Source organism: Chanodichthys erythropterus, chromosome 23 (assembly GCF_024489055.1).
Source record: "Chanodichthys erythropterus isolate Z2021 chromosome 23, ASM2448905v1, whole genome shotgun sequence".
Classification (NCBI taxonomy): Eukaryota; Metazoa; Chordata; class Actinopteri; order Cypriniformes; family Xenocyprididae; genus Chanodichthys; species Chanodichthys erythropterus.
In genome coordinates this window covers 316,098-337,313 of record NC_090243.1, presented here as the reverse complement: position 1 = coordinate 337,313, position 21,216 = coordinate 316,098, and the positions used below count along the sequence as shown (strand labels likewise).

The 21,216-nt window shown below is 44.0% G+C and overlaps 1 protein-coding gene across 1 annotated transcript in view; it reads right to left on the bottom strand.

Moving 5' to 3' along the window:
• The window catches only part of gli3 (GLI family zinc finger 3), a 215,250-nt gene that overhangs the window by 116,436 nt on the left and 77,598 nt on the right, over positions 1–21,216 (bottom strand). The window contains exon 3 of the mRNA XM_067377454.1: positions 4,846–5,088. Within this exon, the coding sequence (XP_067233555.1) occupies positions 4,846–5,088 (243 nt within the window). The remainder of the gene's footprint in view (positions 1–4,845; positions 5,089–21,216) is intronic.

Here is a 21,216-nt window from a genome sequence, read left to right as displayed (position 1 = left end):
TCGTGTTCGTTTGTCTGGACTCTGGTGCAAGGCATCAATGAGGCTTTGGTGGAGGATTACAGGCTTCAGGAAACTTGGTAGATCTTTATCCAAGAAAGAACACAGGACTGAAACTGTAGCCCCACACCGCTGATCAAGCTAAAGGTGGGAGCCAGTTTGCTTTTGAGTGGGGACAATATTTCACACAGAGAAGTTGTAGACCGACACTAAATAGGCTTAGAAGTCGACCCTCTGTGCAGTAATGACACTCGTGGGCTTGAATGTTAAGGACAAAGGGGCTTCAAAGAGCTAAACTCTCGAAATCTTTGGGAAAGTGCTTGTGAAAAAGCACAAATGCTTTAAGACCATAAGGACAGCCAAGACTGCACTGAGGAACGTGAATAAACCTATTGTTCAGTTGAGTTTGCTGAGGAAAGGATATGGCTTTGTGCTGCTGGGACAATCATGTGTATGTCCAAGATTTTAAAGCACTGAGGAATGCCAAGACTTCATCCCTCCCTGTTCGCCTGGTTCAAAACATTCTCATTCCATCTTAAAATTCATATAAAAGGGAAATATTCAATTCAACATGCTCTAATTCCCATAATAGGACATGGCTCTTTCTGGAAAAGAGCACATCTGTTTAAGAAAATACAAACAATTAGGAAAGAGGATAAAGAGAGAGAAGAGAAGGATCTTCCACTTCCCCAAGAGAGATAAGAAGTGCAACGGCAGCAAGTGCTTCACTGTTGCTGCGGCCTGATGACCTGCTAATCAGTGGACAATATAAACAGACGTCACAGCTTTAGCCGCATTTCACACTTCCACACATTTAGTGCTCTTTCCTTCATTAATCCGTCTTTCAATCCTGCTGTCTTATCCATACTGTGCATTAGAACGGTGCTAAGCAGGATATGGGACTCTTATCCAGTGTTTGTGTGAGAAAAGAGGATAAGTCTCAGGAATAACGACTAATGCTAATGCTTTGACTAATGCTCACAAAGAGGGCTATTTATCCTGTGTGCTCTTTATACAAAACGTTCCAGTCCTTTATGCACTTATGCAGTAAGTGCAGAGAGTTTGTGTAAATGCAGTATTAGTGCCTTGACTCATTGAAGTAACAGAGATTTTTAGGACTTTCTCAGAGGTCTTTGCTGTATCTGTGCTTCCCCCTCCTCTGGCACTTATCGTTTGGAGCTTTGTTCCTGACACCCACCCCCAGGGTGCCCCTCTGTGTGTTGCCGTGGTGACCAGGTGTGCAGAGGCGGCAGGTGGAGGCTCATTTAGGCGCATTAGGCCTTGACATGCGCCAGCAGGAAGAGTAATCACGCTTTACCTGCCACTAGTACTAGTGCATACACAGCACAAACAGCCCGACTCGCTCTACATCACATACTTACACACACGCACTGGCTCACACTTACACTAGCGCACACCTGGGATGCATTTATGAGCTGATGGATCTCCAAAGGGAAAGAGAAATGCAGGGGGGCTCTGTCGAATGTGAGTGTGTGCATGTGTATTGGGGTCAAGGTTTTTCACAACTCAAAGCCAGTGGAACTGAGTGAATGGCGCCAGTGTGGGATTTAAAGAGCTGAGCAGTGATGGGGATAGGGTTAGTTAAATGGTCCTGGCCTCTCACAATCCCTCTGGTGAGGAGTGTACACCACATCTTTAATCAGAGATGTACACCGAGCCCGTTATTCAATCATAGATGCTTTGCAGTCTAGACAATATAGGTTTCAAATGTCACACTGCAAGACAAAATCAGGGGTTTACAGTATTGAATACCCCTGGTCTAAAGCAATAATTCACCTTTTACAATTGTTATGTAAACACCTTAGTCTAACTGGAACTGTACATGGTACTGGTTTTTGTAAAGTTGGACTAACAGACAGATTGTAACTTGGCTTCTATCATCTATACACAGTTGGTTTACAATTGACTGCAGCAACATCTGCTTTCTCTGAAAAACATTGGTAAAGTGCAACGTATTTAATCCTTTTATTTTTTTTTTAATTCACATTGTGTTACATAAACTTGGACAGACAAATGAAGACTAGCTTGACTATTAAAAAAAAATCATCTTAAGCGCAATAATAACTGCACAAGTAATTATTTTAGAACCAATAAGTACTCACTTAGCAACAACACAAAACCCCCTGTTATTGTATCAGTAAGTCATACATTATATGTTTCTTCGGAAAATATAAAAACCCACTTTAGATCTGTTAGGGATTCTCTTATTGTGAGACAAATATGTAATGGTATATGCAATTTATGAAGCTGAAGGTACTAGTTTAACAGGACTTTGGGACATATTCACTCTGTTCTTCAGGCCAACTTTAGTAATTTAGGTACTACTACAACACATTTTTTATTTAATAAGAATCAAATCAAATGCCCGAGGCATTTCTGTGAACAAGAATTTCTTTCTGGAGAGGGAGACATGGGGAGAGTGCCTCCCACTCCTTCTAGCATTCATTCCATCATCAGCTTTCTGCACGCCGCAGTTCATTGCTGCCCTGGTGATCCCCCATGCAGAGAGAATGGACCTTTGGATGACTAAGAGGCTCCTTTGACTTCTCCTGCTGTTTTTGAACCCCTCTGTTTCAGTGTCTGCCTTCTCCACCTGACCTCTGACCCCCACCACCCTTTCACCCTGCACCCTCTACCCCAGCCTACCCCTCTAGACTCCAGCCACCCGGAACACCCCTTTTTCACTTTTTTCCTTTTTTGCCTTGCCATTTCAGTCTCCGTCTCTCCCCCACATTTTAACTCTCTCTTTTCCCTTCGCTTCACTCTTTTTTTTGTCTCCCTCAGTCTGTCTCTCCTCTTAGCATCGCTTTGCTCTTTTTTCTTTTTCTCCATTCATGTTTCCCCTTTTATTTATCTCTATAAAACATTTAAAAGAATGTTATGGCTTCAATACAAATTAAACTCATAAAGCACAATGTTGATTATGACAGAACAATACTGTATCTTCAACTTGTCAACTTGTATATTAGTATTACTTTTTTTTTTTTAAATTTTAAATATATATATAATTACATTTTATATACTAGTTTTTTCGAATGGTCCTTACGATGGTTAATTGACTTGTAGTGGTGTGTTTGAGGCGTGCACTAACCCTCTCTGGCACGTCTACGCCAGAAAACAGCACTTGCAAGTTGAGCTGCGCCGACCCAACACAATCTCGCCTCATGTTCACGTTCAAGCAAGAGTGACAAAATGCTTTACGGTAATTCAAAAACAATGTATATATTATGACTTTATAAGACAATTTCGAAAAATTACCCATCTCCATCGAGATTTCTTGTTGTAGTCCAGAGCTGCGCTTGGAGTATTTACAACATTGGGATTCACTGAAGGAACCTGTAGGGGGAGCTTCGCAAATCTTGCTGAGTTCCGCTTTAAGTTACTTTCTCTCTCTTTAAGTTAGCACTGACCCCAACCAATGCTGCCTCATCGTAGGAACAGAGTGAAGATTTCTTAGAGGTCCTTACTGTATACTATCCACACCTTCCCCTTCCTCTGATACTGCCTCACCCCATTAAAACTCTCTCTTTCTGCCTATTTCTCTCAGTTTCTCTGTACACAGAGAGTGGCAGAATTGCTGAGGTGGTCAGGCCTGTATTAGTCAATATGTGAGGGATCTGACTGGTCAGATTGTAGTTGACCCTTGTGCATTAAGACGGATGGATCAAAACTAGACCAACAAAGCACTCGGCTGCTAATGAAGAGGCCTAAACGAACAGTGATACAGTGGTAAATGGTTTTGTGAGAGAGAACAAAGGTAAAGGGCATTTAATGCTAAGGTGCTATGGATTAAAACTACACTGTCAAACCCAATTCAAGACCAATTTAGCGAAGGTAAATGAGCCATCACATCGAATCCTCATCCATAGGTGACAACTAGGCAATGGTGGTCTGCAATATTAACCTCTTAAAAGGCTTTGACTAGCCTCATCTGTCTCTCTCTCCCTGTATTTATCTCCTTCACTCTATCCTGTCCATGCACATGTCCTTGCTCTCTTGCTAAGAGTCTCTCATGATTATTGATTATAAAAATGACGGGGGAGTCCGGTGGACCAGAGAAAAACAAGAGAACAAGAATATGGAAAAGAACAAGGCATGGGGGAGTTTGACTGCTCTCCGCTCTGTGGCGCTTTGATCACGCCGCTGATGAGCGAGACTGGAGTTGTGTGCTTACACTCGGCCCCTAATGAGGGAATTAGGGAGCAGAGAAGAACGTCCCCCATACTAACTTCCCCTCTGAAAAAAATGAAAAGGCAAGCGAGAGCGAATGAGAAAGAAAGGGCAAATAGTCAACTGTCAAACCCAATCAATCCATTAGCAGCTTTGCCTTTTGCCTCACAAAGGGGAAAAAGTTAGTGTGCTAGCCCTGCACTAAATGTTTGTCCTTGAGTTTTATGCACAGACAGTATCTACAGTCTATAGGGACTTGGTGTTCACAGTTCATTGTAACTGTCCTATGCATTACTGAGATAACTTCTGTAGGGATAGGTTCACCAAAAAACAAAAGGCAGTTTAGTAAGTGAGTGACAAATCAAATTTCAGTTTGTTCCTCACACAAACTGATTATATGTCTATAGAAGATATATAGTCAACTTTTTTGTCAATGTCTACTATTTGTTGCAAAAAAAGCAGCCATTACATCCTCTAAAACATGTTGCTTTGTATTTCACTTTTTGGGTGGACTATCCCTTTAGGATTCAAGGATAAGCCTAACATATTTTAGGATAAATAGCCAAAAAGTATAGACTAATTGGATTCAAACAAAAAAGACCAAAGCTGCATATTGAGAGGGTGATTGTCCTGAAACATGAAAAAGTAGTAACTCACTATAGTGAGGGTCCAAGTATCCATTGCGAGGGTCCATAGTGAACAGCGTCCCCCGATAGGGCAGGGTGTGGTCTGCAAGGTGGGGCAGAGAACTGTGAAGTTCTTTTTTCACCAATGGGGAGCGCTCTTCTGTAGAGGTGGATGGCTCCTCACTCAATTTTCCTGATGTGCCCAGAACCGTGGTCTGCCCACTGATGGCATTACGCCTCTCGCGATGATATGGGGAACCCGAACTGTCATCCTCTAAATGAGAGAAAAATAAAAAATAATGAATATTAATCCTTTATTTCTTTTGAATTATTATTAAATATAATTTTCAATTTTGCCACTTTTATTGAAACATAGAGTATAAAGAGCTAAATGTGTTAGCATGTGTGCTAACCACTAATTCATGCCTGCGAAAAAAAAAAAAAAAAAAAAAAAAATTAAAGCAGTATATACTTGTTACGTGTGGTTGTAGTACCAAGCACAACGAAGACGAAGAAGATGATTATAACAATACTTTAATTCCAAACAGGGTAAGGACAGCATACACACGTGTAAACATAAACGAGAACGGACGATGAGTGAGGGCAAACACAGGATATAAATACAAGAGACTAACAAAGGAACTAAACAAGGTGATGGGATAATTAACAAGACACAGGTGGATCAAATGAACTAATAAGACAGACTGGGGAAAAACTAGGTCACAGGACACCGTACATGTAACATATCGCCCCCCTCCGGGTAGGCGCGGCCTCGCGCCGTATGGAGTTCAGAGGAGGGAAGGGTGGGGGCTCTGGAGGAGGGCGAAGGGCAGATGAAAAAAAACCAAGTCCACAGAAAACCAAAATAGTCCAAGGGGGAGTGGAGGGTGGGAGGAGCCAAGGGGAAGCCTGGAGCAGGAGGAGCCAGATGTTGGTCCAGAGACCAACCATGATGAGGCCCCAGGGTGGAGTCGAGGATAGGAAGAACCATCGTGGGGAGATGAGAGGCGCCACCCTGGGGACGGCCGATGGAGAAGCCACCGATGATGGTGATCCAGGTGGAGTTGGAATGCCGGAGAGCCCAACCGACACTGCTGGATCTGGAGACCGAGCTGGAGCCGGGACGACGAGCATCCGAGGTGGAATCCGGGAACCTGAAGACTGAGATGGAGGCGGTGCGACCGAGGACGAAGGAGGAGATGGGGGGAAGGAGGAGCCAGGCGAAACCGTAGGTGCAGGCTGGACGACGTCTGACCAAGTTGGAGCCTGTGGGACGAGGGAGCCCGGTGGAGTCTTGAGGCTGAGGGTATCCGGTGGAGCCGAGGGAGGGAGGAGCCACGGCGAAGGCGAAGCGTCGACAGGCCGCGGTGGAGTGTTGGACTCGAAGGCTGGAGGCGGAGCCAGGAGAACCTCAGTCCACGGTGACACTGGTGGCCTGAAGCGTCGAGTCGGATCCATGCGTTTACGTGATGGAGTTGATGAGAGGCTGAAGGGTACCAGAGGAGGCAGAGATGAGATGGTTTGAGGAGGCGGGAGAGGGAGGTTGGGAGGGAACACAGGGCTGGACAGAACCAGCAGGGGCACGGACAGTTCTGAGCTGGACGGGACCAGCGGGGACACAAACAGTTCTGAGCTGGACGGGACCAGCGGGGAGACAGACAGTTCTGAGCTGGACGGGACCAGCGGGGAAACAAGACAAGGGAAATTTACCTCCTCAAACACATCCAATAAATCCAGAAAAGTTCCTGTAGACATGACGATGCCATCCGCTGTGTTGATGTTGTGGTCGGGGCTCTCTTCCCAGCCCTCGAACTCCACTAACACTCCCTCGACAGCACACAATGTAGCGGACTCACGCACCTGGTCAGACACACCTAGCGGTTCACATCCCGGGGTGACGACTCCTTCCGTCCTCTCTTCAGGTTCGGTCTCAATCGTCCCGGCAGGTTGATCTCCGCGGTCTGCGGTGGGCTCTCGTTTCTCCATCGTGCACGTAGTCGATGGCGGATGGTTGGTCTCTGGATGTGGAGTGGTGCTGGTGTCGTCCTCAGCGGGGCCGATGGTGAACTGGGAGTTGTTGTTCACCAGCACCCACTCCACGTATGCGGCGAAGTCTTCCGTTGGACCGCCCACTGGAATGCGTGCCTTGGACCGCTCGCTCTGTATTTACTATCGTACCGGCCTGAGCGAGCGGTCCAAGGCACGGTGAGTCAGGCACGCAAGCTGGAGAAAGTCACTGGTGTGCTGTTCCAGCGAGCGGTCTCCCTGCTCCAGGCAGAGGAGCTGGACTGCGGGTAGAGCCATGAAGGATAAACAAAAAATAAAAACTGGAGCAAAACGCCGCAAAAAAAAACTGTTTTGGTCCGTTCTTCTGTTACGTGTGGTTGTAGTACCAAGCACAACGAAGACGAAGAAGACGATTATAACAATACTTTAATTCCAAACAGGGTAAGGACAGCATACACACGTGTAAACATAAACGAGAACGGACTATGAGTGAGGGCAAACACAGGATATAAATACAAGAGACTAACAAAGGAACTAAACAAGGTGATGGGATAATTAACAAGACACAGGTGGATCAAATGAACTAATAAGACAGACTGGGGAAAAACTAGGTCACAGGACACCGTACATGTAACAATACTTCAATGAGCGCGAGACATCACTTCCGTTGTCAGAGCGCGATCAGACCTCACTAACCGGAAGTTGAACGAAGTGAGACATAGTGGTGTATTAGAGGTAAAAAAATATATAAATACTGTTCGGTTTCTTGCACAAACCGATCGTTTTGTGTCTTAGGACATCAATGTGTCGTCACGAGCCGCAGGGTTTAATTTGGATTTGTATATGGAAGTTTTTTCGACTCTTATTGTTCAAGTTCCCAATCACTGCTATTATTTGACTGACAGACAGCAGCGGTTGCAGTTAAAAATCATAATTTGCGTTCGACTGAAGAAAAAAAGTCCTCTACATCTTGGATGCACTGGGGGTAAGCAGATAAACATCAAATTTTCATTTTTGGGTGAACTATCCCTTTAATATAAAGTGGGACCATTTTTATTTCTATGATCAGTTTGTGTAAAGGAGTTCAGTTAGGAGGACAAAAGTTGTAGAAGCTCATAAATCATGTACAGTAAGGTCTGAAGAGACTGAAATCATACAGAAGTCAGTCAGTTGAGTTAGTGGCAAAACCTTTTACAGTGCTTGAGTATTGTTGTGTTTTCCTGCATATGATAATTCATACTCAGAAAGTAGAACTGAACGACATTCATTTCAAAGATGATTAGTTAAAACATTTCAAATACACCTGCAGGATATTTTTTCTAGTCATGTATTTTGCCATTGAGGATTTCTTAAAAATAGTGTGTAAAAATCTTGTCTCGTCCCGTCTCGTCTCGGGAACTCAGTCTCGAGTCTCGTCTCGTCTCATGAGATACCAGTCTCATCACACCCCTAGCAGTCAGTTATGGTCTAAATCTGCAGTTCTTCAAAAGACAATATTTAAAGGCTCCTAAAGATATTTCTGGTACTTCTGATGTAATGACAAAGCTGCTTATTTTGAAACTTTATTTTCAAAAACTGGGACTGGGAATATAATAAAATAAAGAAATATTTATAAATCATTTAAATAATAAAACTCCATATTACCCAAAGTTTCAATAACTGAATATTATTCAGCATTTCTACCTGCTGAAATATTTTAGAGCTAGACATAACTAGCAAATCATTATAAAACATGATGTTTTAGGATTTCTTTAATTTCCACAAATTTCAAGGTCTGGAAAACACACTTTTGAAATTCCCTCATACATGTTTTCAAAGAAAATTCTGATGCTTAAAAAGTTGCTAAGGGCATTAAACAAGAATATAATATCAGTTTACATCATGATTTTATTTGTTTAAAGCTGCAGTATGCAACTTTTACAACATGAATCCATTTTCCAAACCGTGTTTTTATGTTATCCTGAAACATTATGGTACACTTATAATAAGTGTTTATATTCGGACCGGACTGGTAGGACTCGCTGCAGAGTAGCACAGTAACTGCGTGACTCGCCATAGACATAGTTCAGCTCTTCAGGCAGTTCCTTTGACCTTATGATTCTCATTTGCTCTGACATGCACTGTGAGCTGTAAGGTCTTATATAGACAGGTGTGTGGCTTTCCTAATCAAGTCCAATCAGTATAATCAAACACAGCTGGACTCAAATGAAGGTGTAGAACCATCTCAAGGATGATCAGAAGAAATGGACAGCACCTGAGTTAAATATATGAGTGTCACAGCAAAGGGTCTGAATACTTAGGACCATGTGATATTTCAGTTTTTCTTTTTTAATAAATCTGCAAAAATGTCAACAATTCTGTGTTTTTCTGTCAATATAGGGTGTTGTGTGTACATTAATGCGGGAAAAAAAATAACTTGATTTTAGCAAATGGCTGCAATATAACAAAGAGTGAAAAATTTAAGGGGGTCTGAATACTTTCCGTACCCACTGTACACGGAGAAAAGTAGCTCCGGCTAGAATGTTCCTCCGCAAGACGCGTGCATTCTGTTTATTAACCGCTAGAGGGCCAAAAATCGTGGACAGCAGCTTTAAGCTTCTTCAGGTTCTTTGGAAGTTTGTGGTTGAGAACCACTGGCCTAAATGCATAAGGATCTGTGATAACAATATGTTGTAAATATGTAATAAAAACACACAAAGTTTTTATACACACTCTCAAATATGAATAGATCAGGCCCTGAGTAGCTTTTTGTTCAAACAAACATTGTACAAGTGGAGAAAAAAGCATAAGCTTGTTGTCTGAGTGTCATGATCACCGTCTGTTCCTGTCACTGTTCCTGGACTACATCTCCCATCATCCTCTCTGTCACTCACCTGCACACACTTCACACTAATCACTGATCACCACACCCAGCTGCAGCTCATTACCTGGACTATAAAGGACTTCCACACACACCACCTCACCGCGAAGTATTGTTTCCCCAGTGTACAATTTCCGAGCGTTTCTTCCCTGTTTGCCTGTCTGTTCTCGACCTTGTCTGTTCCTGTTTTTGATCCGTTGCTGCCTGTCCTGATCCTTGCTTTGTATACCGACCTGTGAGTGATATCTGCCTGCCTTGTGACCTACCGCCTGTACCCTGACTACGACCCTGCCTGTCCTTTGCTGCTCCTGTTTGTTCCTGATTGACCCTGCCTGTACGACCATTCTCATTCTTAATAAAACGCTGCACTTGGATCTCCTGCCTGAGCCTCCCATTCGTAACAGAATACTTCGCCGCACAAAGATCCAGCAGCTTCTCAGAGCATTACCAGCTTCAACATGGACCCAGCATGGTGCCTCATCAACCTGCAGCAAGGTAGCAGTACCCTCGAGGCACATATTCAAAAGTTTCTGGAGTTTGCTCATTTATCTGATCTGCCAGACTATGCCCTCATAGACTTCTTTATTTATGGATTAAATGAACCATTAAAGGACTATTTACTTGCCAATGGTCCCCGAGGATTGTTTATGGAATTCCTGGACTTTTCCCTGCTCACAGTTGGTTCAACTTTTACTGTGGGGGTCGCGGAGGAACGCGATGCCACGCTGAACCACATAATGGCAGCTGCTACAGACTGCGCACCCAAAATGGCGGATGCTACAACGCCTCATCACGTCTTCGCTGATCGCCCAGAGCAACGTCACGCCTTCGCTGATCGCCCAGAGCAACGTCACGCCTTCGCTGATCGCCCAGAGCAAAGTCACGTCGCCGCTGATCGCCCAGAGTCACGTCACGTCTCTAGATCAGTCCGGGAGCGGAGAGGGTTGCGTTCCAGTGTGACCGATCCACCGTTGATTTCAGTCCGAGCAGCTGGCATCCCCAAGTCTCCGTCGGCCGCTTCGCTCTCAAGCCCGGTGGCCACTTCGCTCTCCGCACTCAAGTCACCGCGGCCGCTTCGCACTCAAGCCCGGTGGCCGCTTCGCACTCAAGCCCGGTGGCCGCTTCGCACTCAAGCCCGGTGGCCGCTTCGCACTCAAGCCCGGTGGCCGCTTCGCACTCAAGCCCGGTGGCCGCTTCGCACTCAAGCCCGCCGGCCGCTTCGCACTCAAGCCCGCCGGCCGCTTCGCACTCAAGCCCGCCGGCCGCTTCGCACTCAAGCCCGCCGGCCGCTTCGCACTCAAGCCCGCCGGCCGCTTCGCACTCAAGCCCGCCGGCCGCTTCGCACTCAAGCCCGCCGGCCGCTTCGCACTCAAGCCCGCCGGCCGCTTCGCTCTCAAGCCAGTCTGCCGCTTCGCTCTCAAACCAGTCTGCCGCTTCGCTCTCAAACCTGCCGGTTGCTACGCTCTCAAGCTCGCCGGTTGCTACGCTCTCAAGCTCGCCGGTTGCAACGCTCTCAAGCTCGCCGGTTGCAACGCTCTCAAGCTCGCCTGTTGCAACGCTCTCAAGCTCGCCTGTTGCAACGCTCTCAAGCTCGCCTGTTGCAACGCTCTCAAGCGCCCTGGACGCGATGGACAAGATGGCTGCTTTGCCAGTGCCTACGGGCAAGATGGCCGCCCCTTCGGTGCTCACGGAGGTAGGGGACGTTCCAGCCATTAAGTCCGCTCCAGAACCCGCTTCAGCCAGTGAGTCTGCTCCTAAACCCGCTCCAACCGGTGAATCATCGACTCACCCTCGGAAAAAAAGGAGGAGGAGGAGGAGGAGGAGGAGGAAAGCGTCCTCCTCTCCTCAAGACACCGATGCCCTTCAAGAGGCCGCTGTGGGCCTGGAGACCATTCCAGTGGTCTCTCCGGCTCCGCCCAAGCGCCTTGCCCGGCCGGCGCCACCTGTGCTCCTCGCCCTGCCGGCGCCACCCGAGCTCCTCGCCCTGCCGGCGCCACCCGAGCTCCTCGCCCTGCCGCCGCCACCCGAGCTCCTCGCCCTGCCGGCGCCACCCGAGCTCCTCGCCCTGCCGCCGCCACCCGAGCTCCTCGCCCTGCCGCCGCCACCCGAGCTCCTCGCCCTGCCGCCGCCACCCGAGCTCCTCGCCCTGCCGGCGCCACCCGAGCTCCTCGCCCTGCCGGCGCCACCCGAGCTCCTCGCCCTGCCGGCGCCACCCGAGCTCCTCGCCCTGCCGGCGCCACCCGAGCTCCTCGCCCTGCCGGCGCCACCCGAGCTCCTCGCCCTGCCGGCGCCACCCGAGCTCCTCGCCCTGCCGGCGCCACCCGAGCTCCTCGCCCTGCCGGCGCCACCCGAGCTCCTCGCCCTGCCGGCGCCACCCGAGCTTCCAGCTCTGCCGGCGCCACCCGAGCTTCCAGCTCTGCCGGCGCCACCCGAGCTTCCAGCTCTGCCAGCGCCATTCAGGGGGTGGGGAGCTAGTGGGTGGGGACCCTGCCCAGTCACTGTTGTCAGGGCCATTTATGGACTGTAGCCCACTTGGGCCATTCATGGACTCATTGCGGCGGCTGCCCAAGCCACCTGACATGCCGTGGTTGCCCGAGCCACCTGACCTGCCGTGGTCGCCCGAGCCACCTGATCTACCGTGGCCGTCCGAGTCACCTGAACGGCTGTGGTTGCCTGAACCATCCGACCTACTGTGGCTGCCCAGGCCATCTGACCTGCCATGGCCACCTGAGCCACCTGACCCACCGTGGCTGCCTGAATCCCTGGGGCTGCATTGGAGATTCCGTCCCCGTCTGCCGTTAAACCTCCAATGCACCCACCCCCCCCCTCCCTAGCTGTTCCTTCACGTCGCGAGGACGCGCCTTCCGGGAGGGGGGCATTATGTCATGATCACCGTCTGTTCCTGTCACTGTTCCTGGACTACATCTCCCATCATCCTCTCTGTCACTCACCTGCACACACTTCACACTAATCACTGATCACCACACCCAGCTGCAGCTCATTACCTGGACTATAAAGGACTTCCACACACACCACCTCACCGCGAAGTATTGTTTCCCCAGTGTACAATTTCCGAGCGTTTCTTCCCTGTTTGCCTGTCTGTTCTCGACCTTGTCTGTTCCTGTTTTTGATCCGTTGCTGCCTGTCCTGATCCTTGCTTTGTATACCGACCTGTGAGTGATATCTGCCTGCCTTGTGACCTACCGCCTGTACCCTGACTACGACCCTGCCTGTCCTTTGCTGCTCCTGTTTGTTCCTGATTGACCCTGCCTGTACGACCATTCTCATTCTTAATAAAACGCTGCACTTGGATCTCCTGCCTGAGCCTCCCATTCGTAACACTGAGCTTAGCTAATGCTAATATCTGTTATGGTCATATCAACTAGTACTGCAATAGGAAAATTCATGGCCACACAAACCTACAGATACACAAACGTAAAAACACAGAGACACTCACAGGTAGACAGACCCACAGACAGTGGCAATAAATATGTGGAACAAGTCTGGTCACGCCTAGTCTTCGAGTAGTGCAGGGAGGCAGTGTTAGTGCTAACGTGTGCTTTAGGGAGCTCTTTATGAGTTTTATGTGCAAAGCCTCCTGGGTTTGGCCTCTTCCTGGCAAATGTGCTGGTTCACAGCTTCACACAAGAGCAATGGAGTGTCTCTGTTTCTGTGCTTGCCATAGTCTGTGAAATAAAACAGGCCAACATTCAACATCACAGCAGCAGTCAGGCAAGGATTTCCCACAAGCTCTCTCTCTCTCTCTCTCTCTCTCTCTCTCTCTTTTTCAAAGACACAGAATTCCATGGAGAGGGCAGCTGAGTCTTTTCCCTGCATTCCAAACTGCCCATTAAATGGCCTCATGGGTAGTATCAACGCCCACAAGCTATCTGCCTTCTCTCTCTCTTTCCCTCTCTTTCCATATACCAGTCTTTTAACACTGTTCTTGCCTCTTTCCTACACACACACACACACACACACACACACACACCAGAAGAGGTGTACATTCCTTATGTCTCTGTCTGCAAGTAATCTGTTCTGGCGGGCAGAGTTGGACTTGTACCCCACAGGGACAGTCTCCAGTGGTCTAAAATGGGGCAGAGAGAAGCAAGTTTACAGGGCTTTGCAGGATTTAGAGGGTTTAGTGCTTGATCTTTCTTGAAGACACATGACCCATTACCTGACCCCATCTGGGTCATGACCTCTCAGCCTAGAATAAGTAGTGGTGCAACCCATAATTCACTTCTCTGAAAAAGTCATCTAACCCTCCATACTCTTTCACTGCTGCATAACATCACTCACTGCTTTTTAACCTTAAGGAGTTCATAACTGCAGCTGTAAGGGTCAATGAGGACACCGATGATGTCATTTAAAGGGACTGTGACAGTTCTGTCATTATTTACTCACCCTCATGTCATTCAAAACTTGTACGACTTTCTTTATGCAGTGGAATATAAAAGTACATTTTTAAAGACTGACAAAGAATATTGAAGATTCCCTAAAAATCTTGACATCTGCCTTAATTGAAATTTGAGTTTCTTGCAGTTAAAGCTGCAGTCCGTAACTTTTTTTTTTTTGTTAAAAATAATCCAAAATCAATTTTTGAGCAAGTACATATCCAGCACAGTGTTCAAAACTATCTCCTTATCTTAGCTCGATTCACAACGGTAAGATTGTAATAATGTTTTATAATAAGAGCAACCTGGTGGATTTCCGCAGGAAATTCAAGCATGCAGCAGTACATCTTTGTGTCATTACGTCACGCCTGTAAACAGAAAGGAGTCGAGGCTAGTCGGCTTTATCATGTTAGGATGCTGCTTGTAGCGGATCATTTATAGTCTGTTCTCACAGCAGCTGAAATAATTAAACTTATCATTTTGATGGCAGATTATAATCCAGAAAGGTCCAAATGACAGTCATCAGTGACAACTGGAGATTCACCCATAATCAAAATGCAAAAGACTTTGGACTGTGGAGTGGCTACAGAAATTGAAATCTACAGGTAACGCTCATACACACTAACATTAACAATTTGAGAACAAAGTATAACAATAATAATTTGCATGTTTGATGCGATATGAGCTAAGCAATTATTAGATTTAATCACCACTGGCAATGCGATTTATTGTAGGCTAATGCTTTCCCCCTCAGTTGGTCAGAACAAAACTGGCATACATGTTACTTACTTGTTCAGATGACATTTTCCGATGAAAATTCCTACTTTGGTCATATTTCAAGACTAGAATATGTGATTCTGAAGTACAGTATCCACACCGGTGTTCTGACTGACAGCAAACATTGCTGATGCACAACGCACGTACAGATAATTCCGCAAATGACTGCAATTGCAGGTTTCAAACAGAGGTGGCGACAAAGAAAATGCCGGACTTCAGCTTTAACTACTAGCAACAGAACACTTTTTTCTTTTTTTTTAAATTGTTGGTAGGAAAAAACAACACTTAAAAAAATAAGTGGAATACTGGTTTTCACAGCTATGCCAGAGAAGAACATTTTTGGGTTCTTAAAGAACCTTTCAGTGAACGGTTCTTAAAAGAACCATTTTTTTTTTCTTAGTGTGAAAAACATACGGCATTGATTTATGTAACATTCTCAAACTAGGCACAAGCCCCACTCCTCAGCACAAAATCCCAACATTAACTGAACTTTAAACACTAGATCCTTCTATTTATCATTTAGTACAAAAACACATATAAACAGTTAATATCAAAATTTACTCTCCTTATTTAGCCCCCTGCAAAGCATGCTGGGAACTAGACTCATTTCAGTTATTCATGTATTCTCAACACAAATCTACAAACACAAATAGAAAGTAAACTTTACATATTACCTAAACTGCATAGTGAAATTGAACAGTGAATTGTGTTGCTTTAGCTTATTTTAATTAAGTAAATTAAACATTTAAATTAAACATTACTTTATGGTGCTTTTGCTTGAAAGCTGCAATTCAGTATAACTGTAGGGAAATAAAATGACCAGCACGTGTTGAAAAGGCTTAGTAAGTTGTTTTTTATTGGTGGTTTGGGAATTATTGACAGCCGTAACTTAGTCCCACCCCCAGAGTTTGACGCAACTTGTTATGTTCCGCTTTAATGCTGTGGAGGGTTCGTGTGTATTCAAGCCAGAGTATGCGTAACTTTGAAGAGTAAGTTTAATTTGCATATATACGGTCTTAAACCTTGTTTATATTGATGTTGTATTCTGTGTTTAAACGTTTTGATATTGAATGTGTCTTTCTGTTGAAGCTAAGACTAGCGCTATAACAGTGTTTACTATCTATACATGTGTGTTCCGATGCGTGCTGAATAAGTGAAATAATGAAAACGGATTATATTTTCTATATTTGTACTTCGTTTACACTGTTCAAATGCCATTTAAGCCATATTTATGTGGATTGTGAAGATTATGCTGGATTGAGAAGTAGTTACAAGACGATGGTCACGTGCATATTAATAGTCGATTATGTGTTTACATTTATATAATCACGTGTTCTCACATTTATTCAGTTGATTTAAATGTTTACCATTATTACTGTAAACTGATTATTTATATTTCTGTTTTTATTATAGAAACCACACACCTAATATCACATACACCTGTTAATGCTCTGCATTGAGTATGTCAGATGGCTTGAAACTTCAATTAAAGGTTCTCTAAGCGATCCTGGGTGGATGTAACTTCCTGGGGGGTATTCCAGAAAGCAGGTTATGTGACATACCTGGGTATGTTTAAGAGTAAGTAAGCGGATAACCTCAACTTTCGGTTCCAAAAACGGAGGTAACTTTTAGGGTATATAAGTAGCCATAGCAACTTGCTCTCTGAACATAACCTGCTCCGGAGCAGGTTATGTTCAAGGGTTAGTTAGCTTAAGAGGATATCAGATGCATGTTACATTATCAATATGGTTATATTAATGTATCTAAATTTGTTATATAGTTACAGTTATATACACAATGTTATATTATACAATATATAAATGTTTATTCAATTCTAATATATTAATTTATTTTATTGTCATCTCACACATGGATCTGCTTTTTATCCTTTATAACAGGACATTTTCTATGCTATAATTTCTATAATAAAATACATATCATATATGTGATATATATTAAATAATTAGCATCAAACAATATTAAGATTAAAAAATGATTGCAAAACCAACCAATAGGTGGTGATGTGCACCAAGTATGTAAATCGCCATTAAACAAAAGAAGAAGAATAAAGTAGAATGGCGCGCATTTTCTTAGCGTCTGTTTCCATGGTGAATCATCGATTCGTCACTCTGTTGAGAATGTCTTGTGTGTTAACCGGGAACATACTCTGGGTTGGCTGAACTTACTCTCGGACGCATTTTTGGAACCAGCATACCTCGAGTAAGCAAGGTTTGGGTTAATCAACCAAGAGTTCAGGGTATATGTGACAGTAAGTTAACCCTGCTTTCTGGAATACCCCCCTGTTGACGTTCGAAGTGTTGTCAAACAAAACAGAGGCTAGCCAGACCTTCCGTCCTCCTCCTCCTCCTCCTCCTCCTCCTCCTCCTCCCCCTCCCCTCCGTGCTTCCTGAAACAGTCATGAACGCGCATTTAAATTCATTCTTGTTGGTTATTGGCTGGAGCATGTTTATTAGGTTTTGTGGTCCAAGCTGCACCAGTTTGTTTTTATTGCCGTTTTCGGAGCTTGTGGCGACTACAGAGACTGTGTTTTTTTTACAGTGAGTTCAGGGGACAGGCAGCTATCGGATAGTGAGGAGATGTTTGCTGTATGTGACAAATGTTTTGGCCTAAAAATGCATGACATCACTTAGAGCACCTTTAAACAACAGTGATTGGACTTTGGACTTTTGTGCATTCTTACTGATGCCCCATGATGATCCCAATTAAGTTAGAACCAGTATATACAGTCCAGAAACCTACTTAACAACATGTAAAATGTCTCCTTTTTTGTTCCACATAAAGTCGTACAAGTTTGGAATGACAAGTCATAATGTGAACTATCCCTCACATGTGTAGAGAAGCAAGCCCAACATATGATATTTGCAGCTTTCTCAGATTCCTGGTTGAAAGCGCTTTAAAAAACAACACAACATTTTGACAAAATTCAAGACTATAATTTGCAAAGTAAAAAGAGTGCTGGCCTTGGGAAAGCCTGCAAGAGCTGCTCTGACAGAATGAATGGTATCAGTGGGTTCTGGTGGAACGGAGCACTTGTATTTTGGCATGCGAGGGCGGTTGTGACTCAGGTCATTAAGCTCAAACTGTAAGCCTCCTCCGGTTTGGCCGAGTTTAGCAGTTTGCCATTGCTGATGAGTGCTGCTCTAATGCTGGGCTGTTTTAAAATCTTTCTGTTCTAAAAACTCCAGTGTGGAAGCATGGAGCTGCCGCCAAATGTCCCGTAGTGCTGGAGCTATGGTTGGTGCTTGGCCCAGCATGCTGCGCTGCTGCTAGGAAAAACCAATTAAAACTGTGTGGATTAAAGATTGTATTTGACATATCACTATGGAATACACTTCACAAACAGTCATGATAGAGAGCATTCAAGGTTCCTCGATCCATGAAAAAATGACAGCATCAGTTACGTTATAAGTCTTTAATCCTATACTGCATAGCCAGTGATCTTATTGAGGGAATAATAGCACTTATAAAGTTAAAGCAGGATTAATAAGCCTGCTCTCATAAAACCACAATATTAACATAAAGGGATTTAAGTATCATCCCGTTACCATCCTCAGGATTTGAAAGTGAATATTGAGGTATGGGTGTATGGAAGTAAGGGAAGAAACAGTGCTCACTTAAAACAACCTAAATACAATGACTATTTGAAATTTTTAATTAATTAATTGGCAACATTTATTTTATTTTATTTAAATTTATATTTTATTTTATTTTAATGTATTTTAAATATGACATTTGTATATTTTGTTCCTACATTTTTTGTGGGTTGTATTTAAAATTGACACAAAAATATGAGGGGTAGACTATGTACTTGATTTAAAAACAAAATGCTAAGTCTTTGTTTTATTTACTTATTTTTATTTGTTTATTATTTTTATTTATCTTTTTTTTTTATTAACAAATTAGATTACAAGTCTACTGTCTACCCCTGAAGATGTCTACTTTCAGATCATGGGCGACATGGGTCATGGATCATGGGTGCTGCTGATGCAGGTACAAAAAGCATTTAAATCGTTAAAAGATCTCAATTAGAACACCCATGCAATCTCATTCCTAAATGACAACAATTGTCTATTAAAGTGCCCCTATCATGCTATTTTAAATGTTCTTAATTTTGTTTTGTATATCTCCTACAGCATGTTTACAAGTATCAAAGTTAAAAAAAAGAAAAATGCTTCCATTTTCTAATAATATACATTGCACATGACCACATTTCTCAATGACTCTCAAACCGATGCTTCAGTTTCCCTAAATCCCTTCTTTCCGTGAGCCTGCTCTGCTCTGACTGGATTGGTATTTATCATATTTTTTTACAGTGCATGAAAAAATGGATAAAATGGCTCTTCCTTTTTCTATCAAGTATGACAATATAAACATTTTATGAATTAATGTTTACAATCTTTTAACTATAAACATTGAGAAATGTTTATACTTTCCTTTATATGTCCTCTTGCAATATTAGTCTGAGACGAGGGAACTTCTAGTTAAAACGGAGACAAACTCATCATAATCAAATGTCTCATTCAGTTTGCATTAAAGGAATCACCCAGATTCATTGCTAGACTTGAATTCTTGCAGCAGAACATGGGATATCCAGTTTAGTCTTTTTAAAATATTAACTGATTGATATTTGCTTCACCATTTTCAAATTCAGCTCCACAAATGTGCAAATCACTATTACAAGGTTTACAACCTTGCATTGTAAAGATAACATTGTGGATGGGACTAACAGAAACTGACTAATCATATTTAACATTTTATTTTGACAAGCATTATGAAAATGCACCTATAGGAAGAGGGAAAACTATGAAATCGCCAACAGTTGACCATGTAAACATCCATTTAATCATTCTTTTAACTAAATAAATTAAGTAATGGTGTGATAACATGTTTTTTTTTTATGTTTATAATTATTATTGTTTATTAAATAACTTCATACATCTATTTGGAAAATGACCAACTTTTCATTGGGTGGTGCACAATTCAAAGTGGGTGGGCCCATGCCCACTTGGGCCTACACATAGCTTCGCCACTATGTATAAATATGAAACAGCTTCACAAACAGCTCTACAATGACATCCATGTGTGTTATCTTCTTCTGTGGCAGGTCATATTTGGAGTTTCTGCGCAAGAGCACCCTCTGGCTTTCAGATGGAGAAGCATTTACTACTGATCATAGAGACGTACAACTCTGACAAGCTGTGCATAAAATAATCGCAGCCTTTTGCCAAATCACGTGCGGTTTAATCGTGATAAATCTGTCAGGTAAGGGTGGTGGAAGAATGAGGACTCAACTGCAGTGAGGATGGGTTTTTATTTAATATATAAAAATAAAACAAAAACAAACAAAACTACCCTGTGGGGGAAATCAGACTTGACTTGATTTGACTTGACTAGGACTTGACTAGGACTTGACTAGAACTTGACTAGAACTTGACTTGACAGCAACACACGAGGTAACATGCAATGACAACAATCCAGCACAGGACTGCAAACACAAGGAGAATAAATAGGAGAGCAAACAAGGCAGGTAATGAGGGAGGACAGGTGGAGCAAATGAACCAATAATCAAGTAACAAGATGGGTGGGGTCAAGACAATAGACATGAGAGCACATGGCACAAAGAAACACATGACAAGCCATGTGCTCACACCAAACATAACAACACGAACACACAAAACAAGACATGAACACGCAGCTAATGACAGAACCCGTAAGCCACGTGTTCACACAATACAAGACAACATGAGAGCATGCAGCCCATGAAACAAGACAAAAACACAATATGAAAGCACGCGGCAGGTGTAAACAAACCGCATGCTACACAAAACATAAAACAAGAGTTCAGTTCTTATTGGCCAGGCGCTTCACAATACACGAGACGAGGACACATGGCAAGTGAAAGTATACTCAACCGTGCGCTCACAATAAAGACAGGACAGTGACCACGAGTGTGCGAATCCCGACAAAAAACTGAAACTGAACTAGACATGAGTGCCGGGATCCAAACGCCACGCTCCCAACATGAAACAAGGCACGCAGACAAGAGAGCGCACGGCTCGAGAACTCTCGAGACCGTACGCTCACACAAAGACAGGACAAGAACGGGAGTGTCAGAGCTCTGTCACAAAACCAAGAAGTAAACTAGACAGAAGTGACAGAACCCTGACAAAATTGTGCAGCCTTAGTGTGTTGCATGCCTCAAAATATTTGCTTCTCACAGTATGAAGCTGAACAAGTTAGGACCCACTTAGAGACTTCGCAAAATAGCAAAGTGAACGCCTGAGTGTTAAATACCGTGCATCTCCATGCATTATAAAAAGAGGGCGCAGGATGCACACCT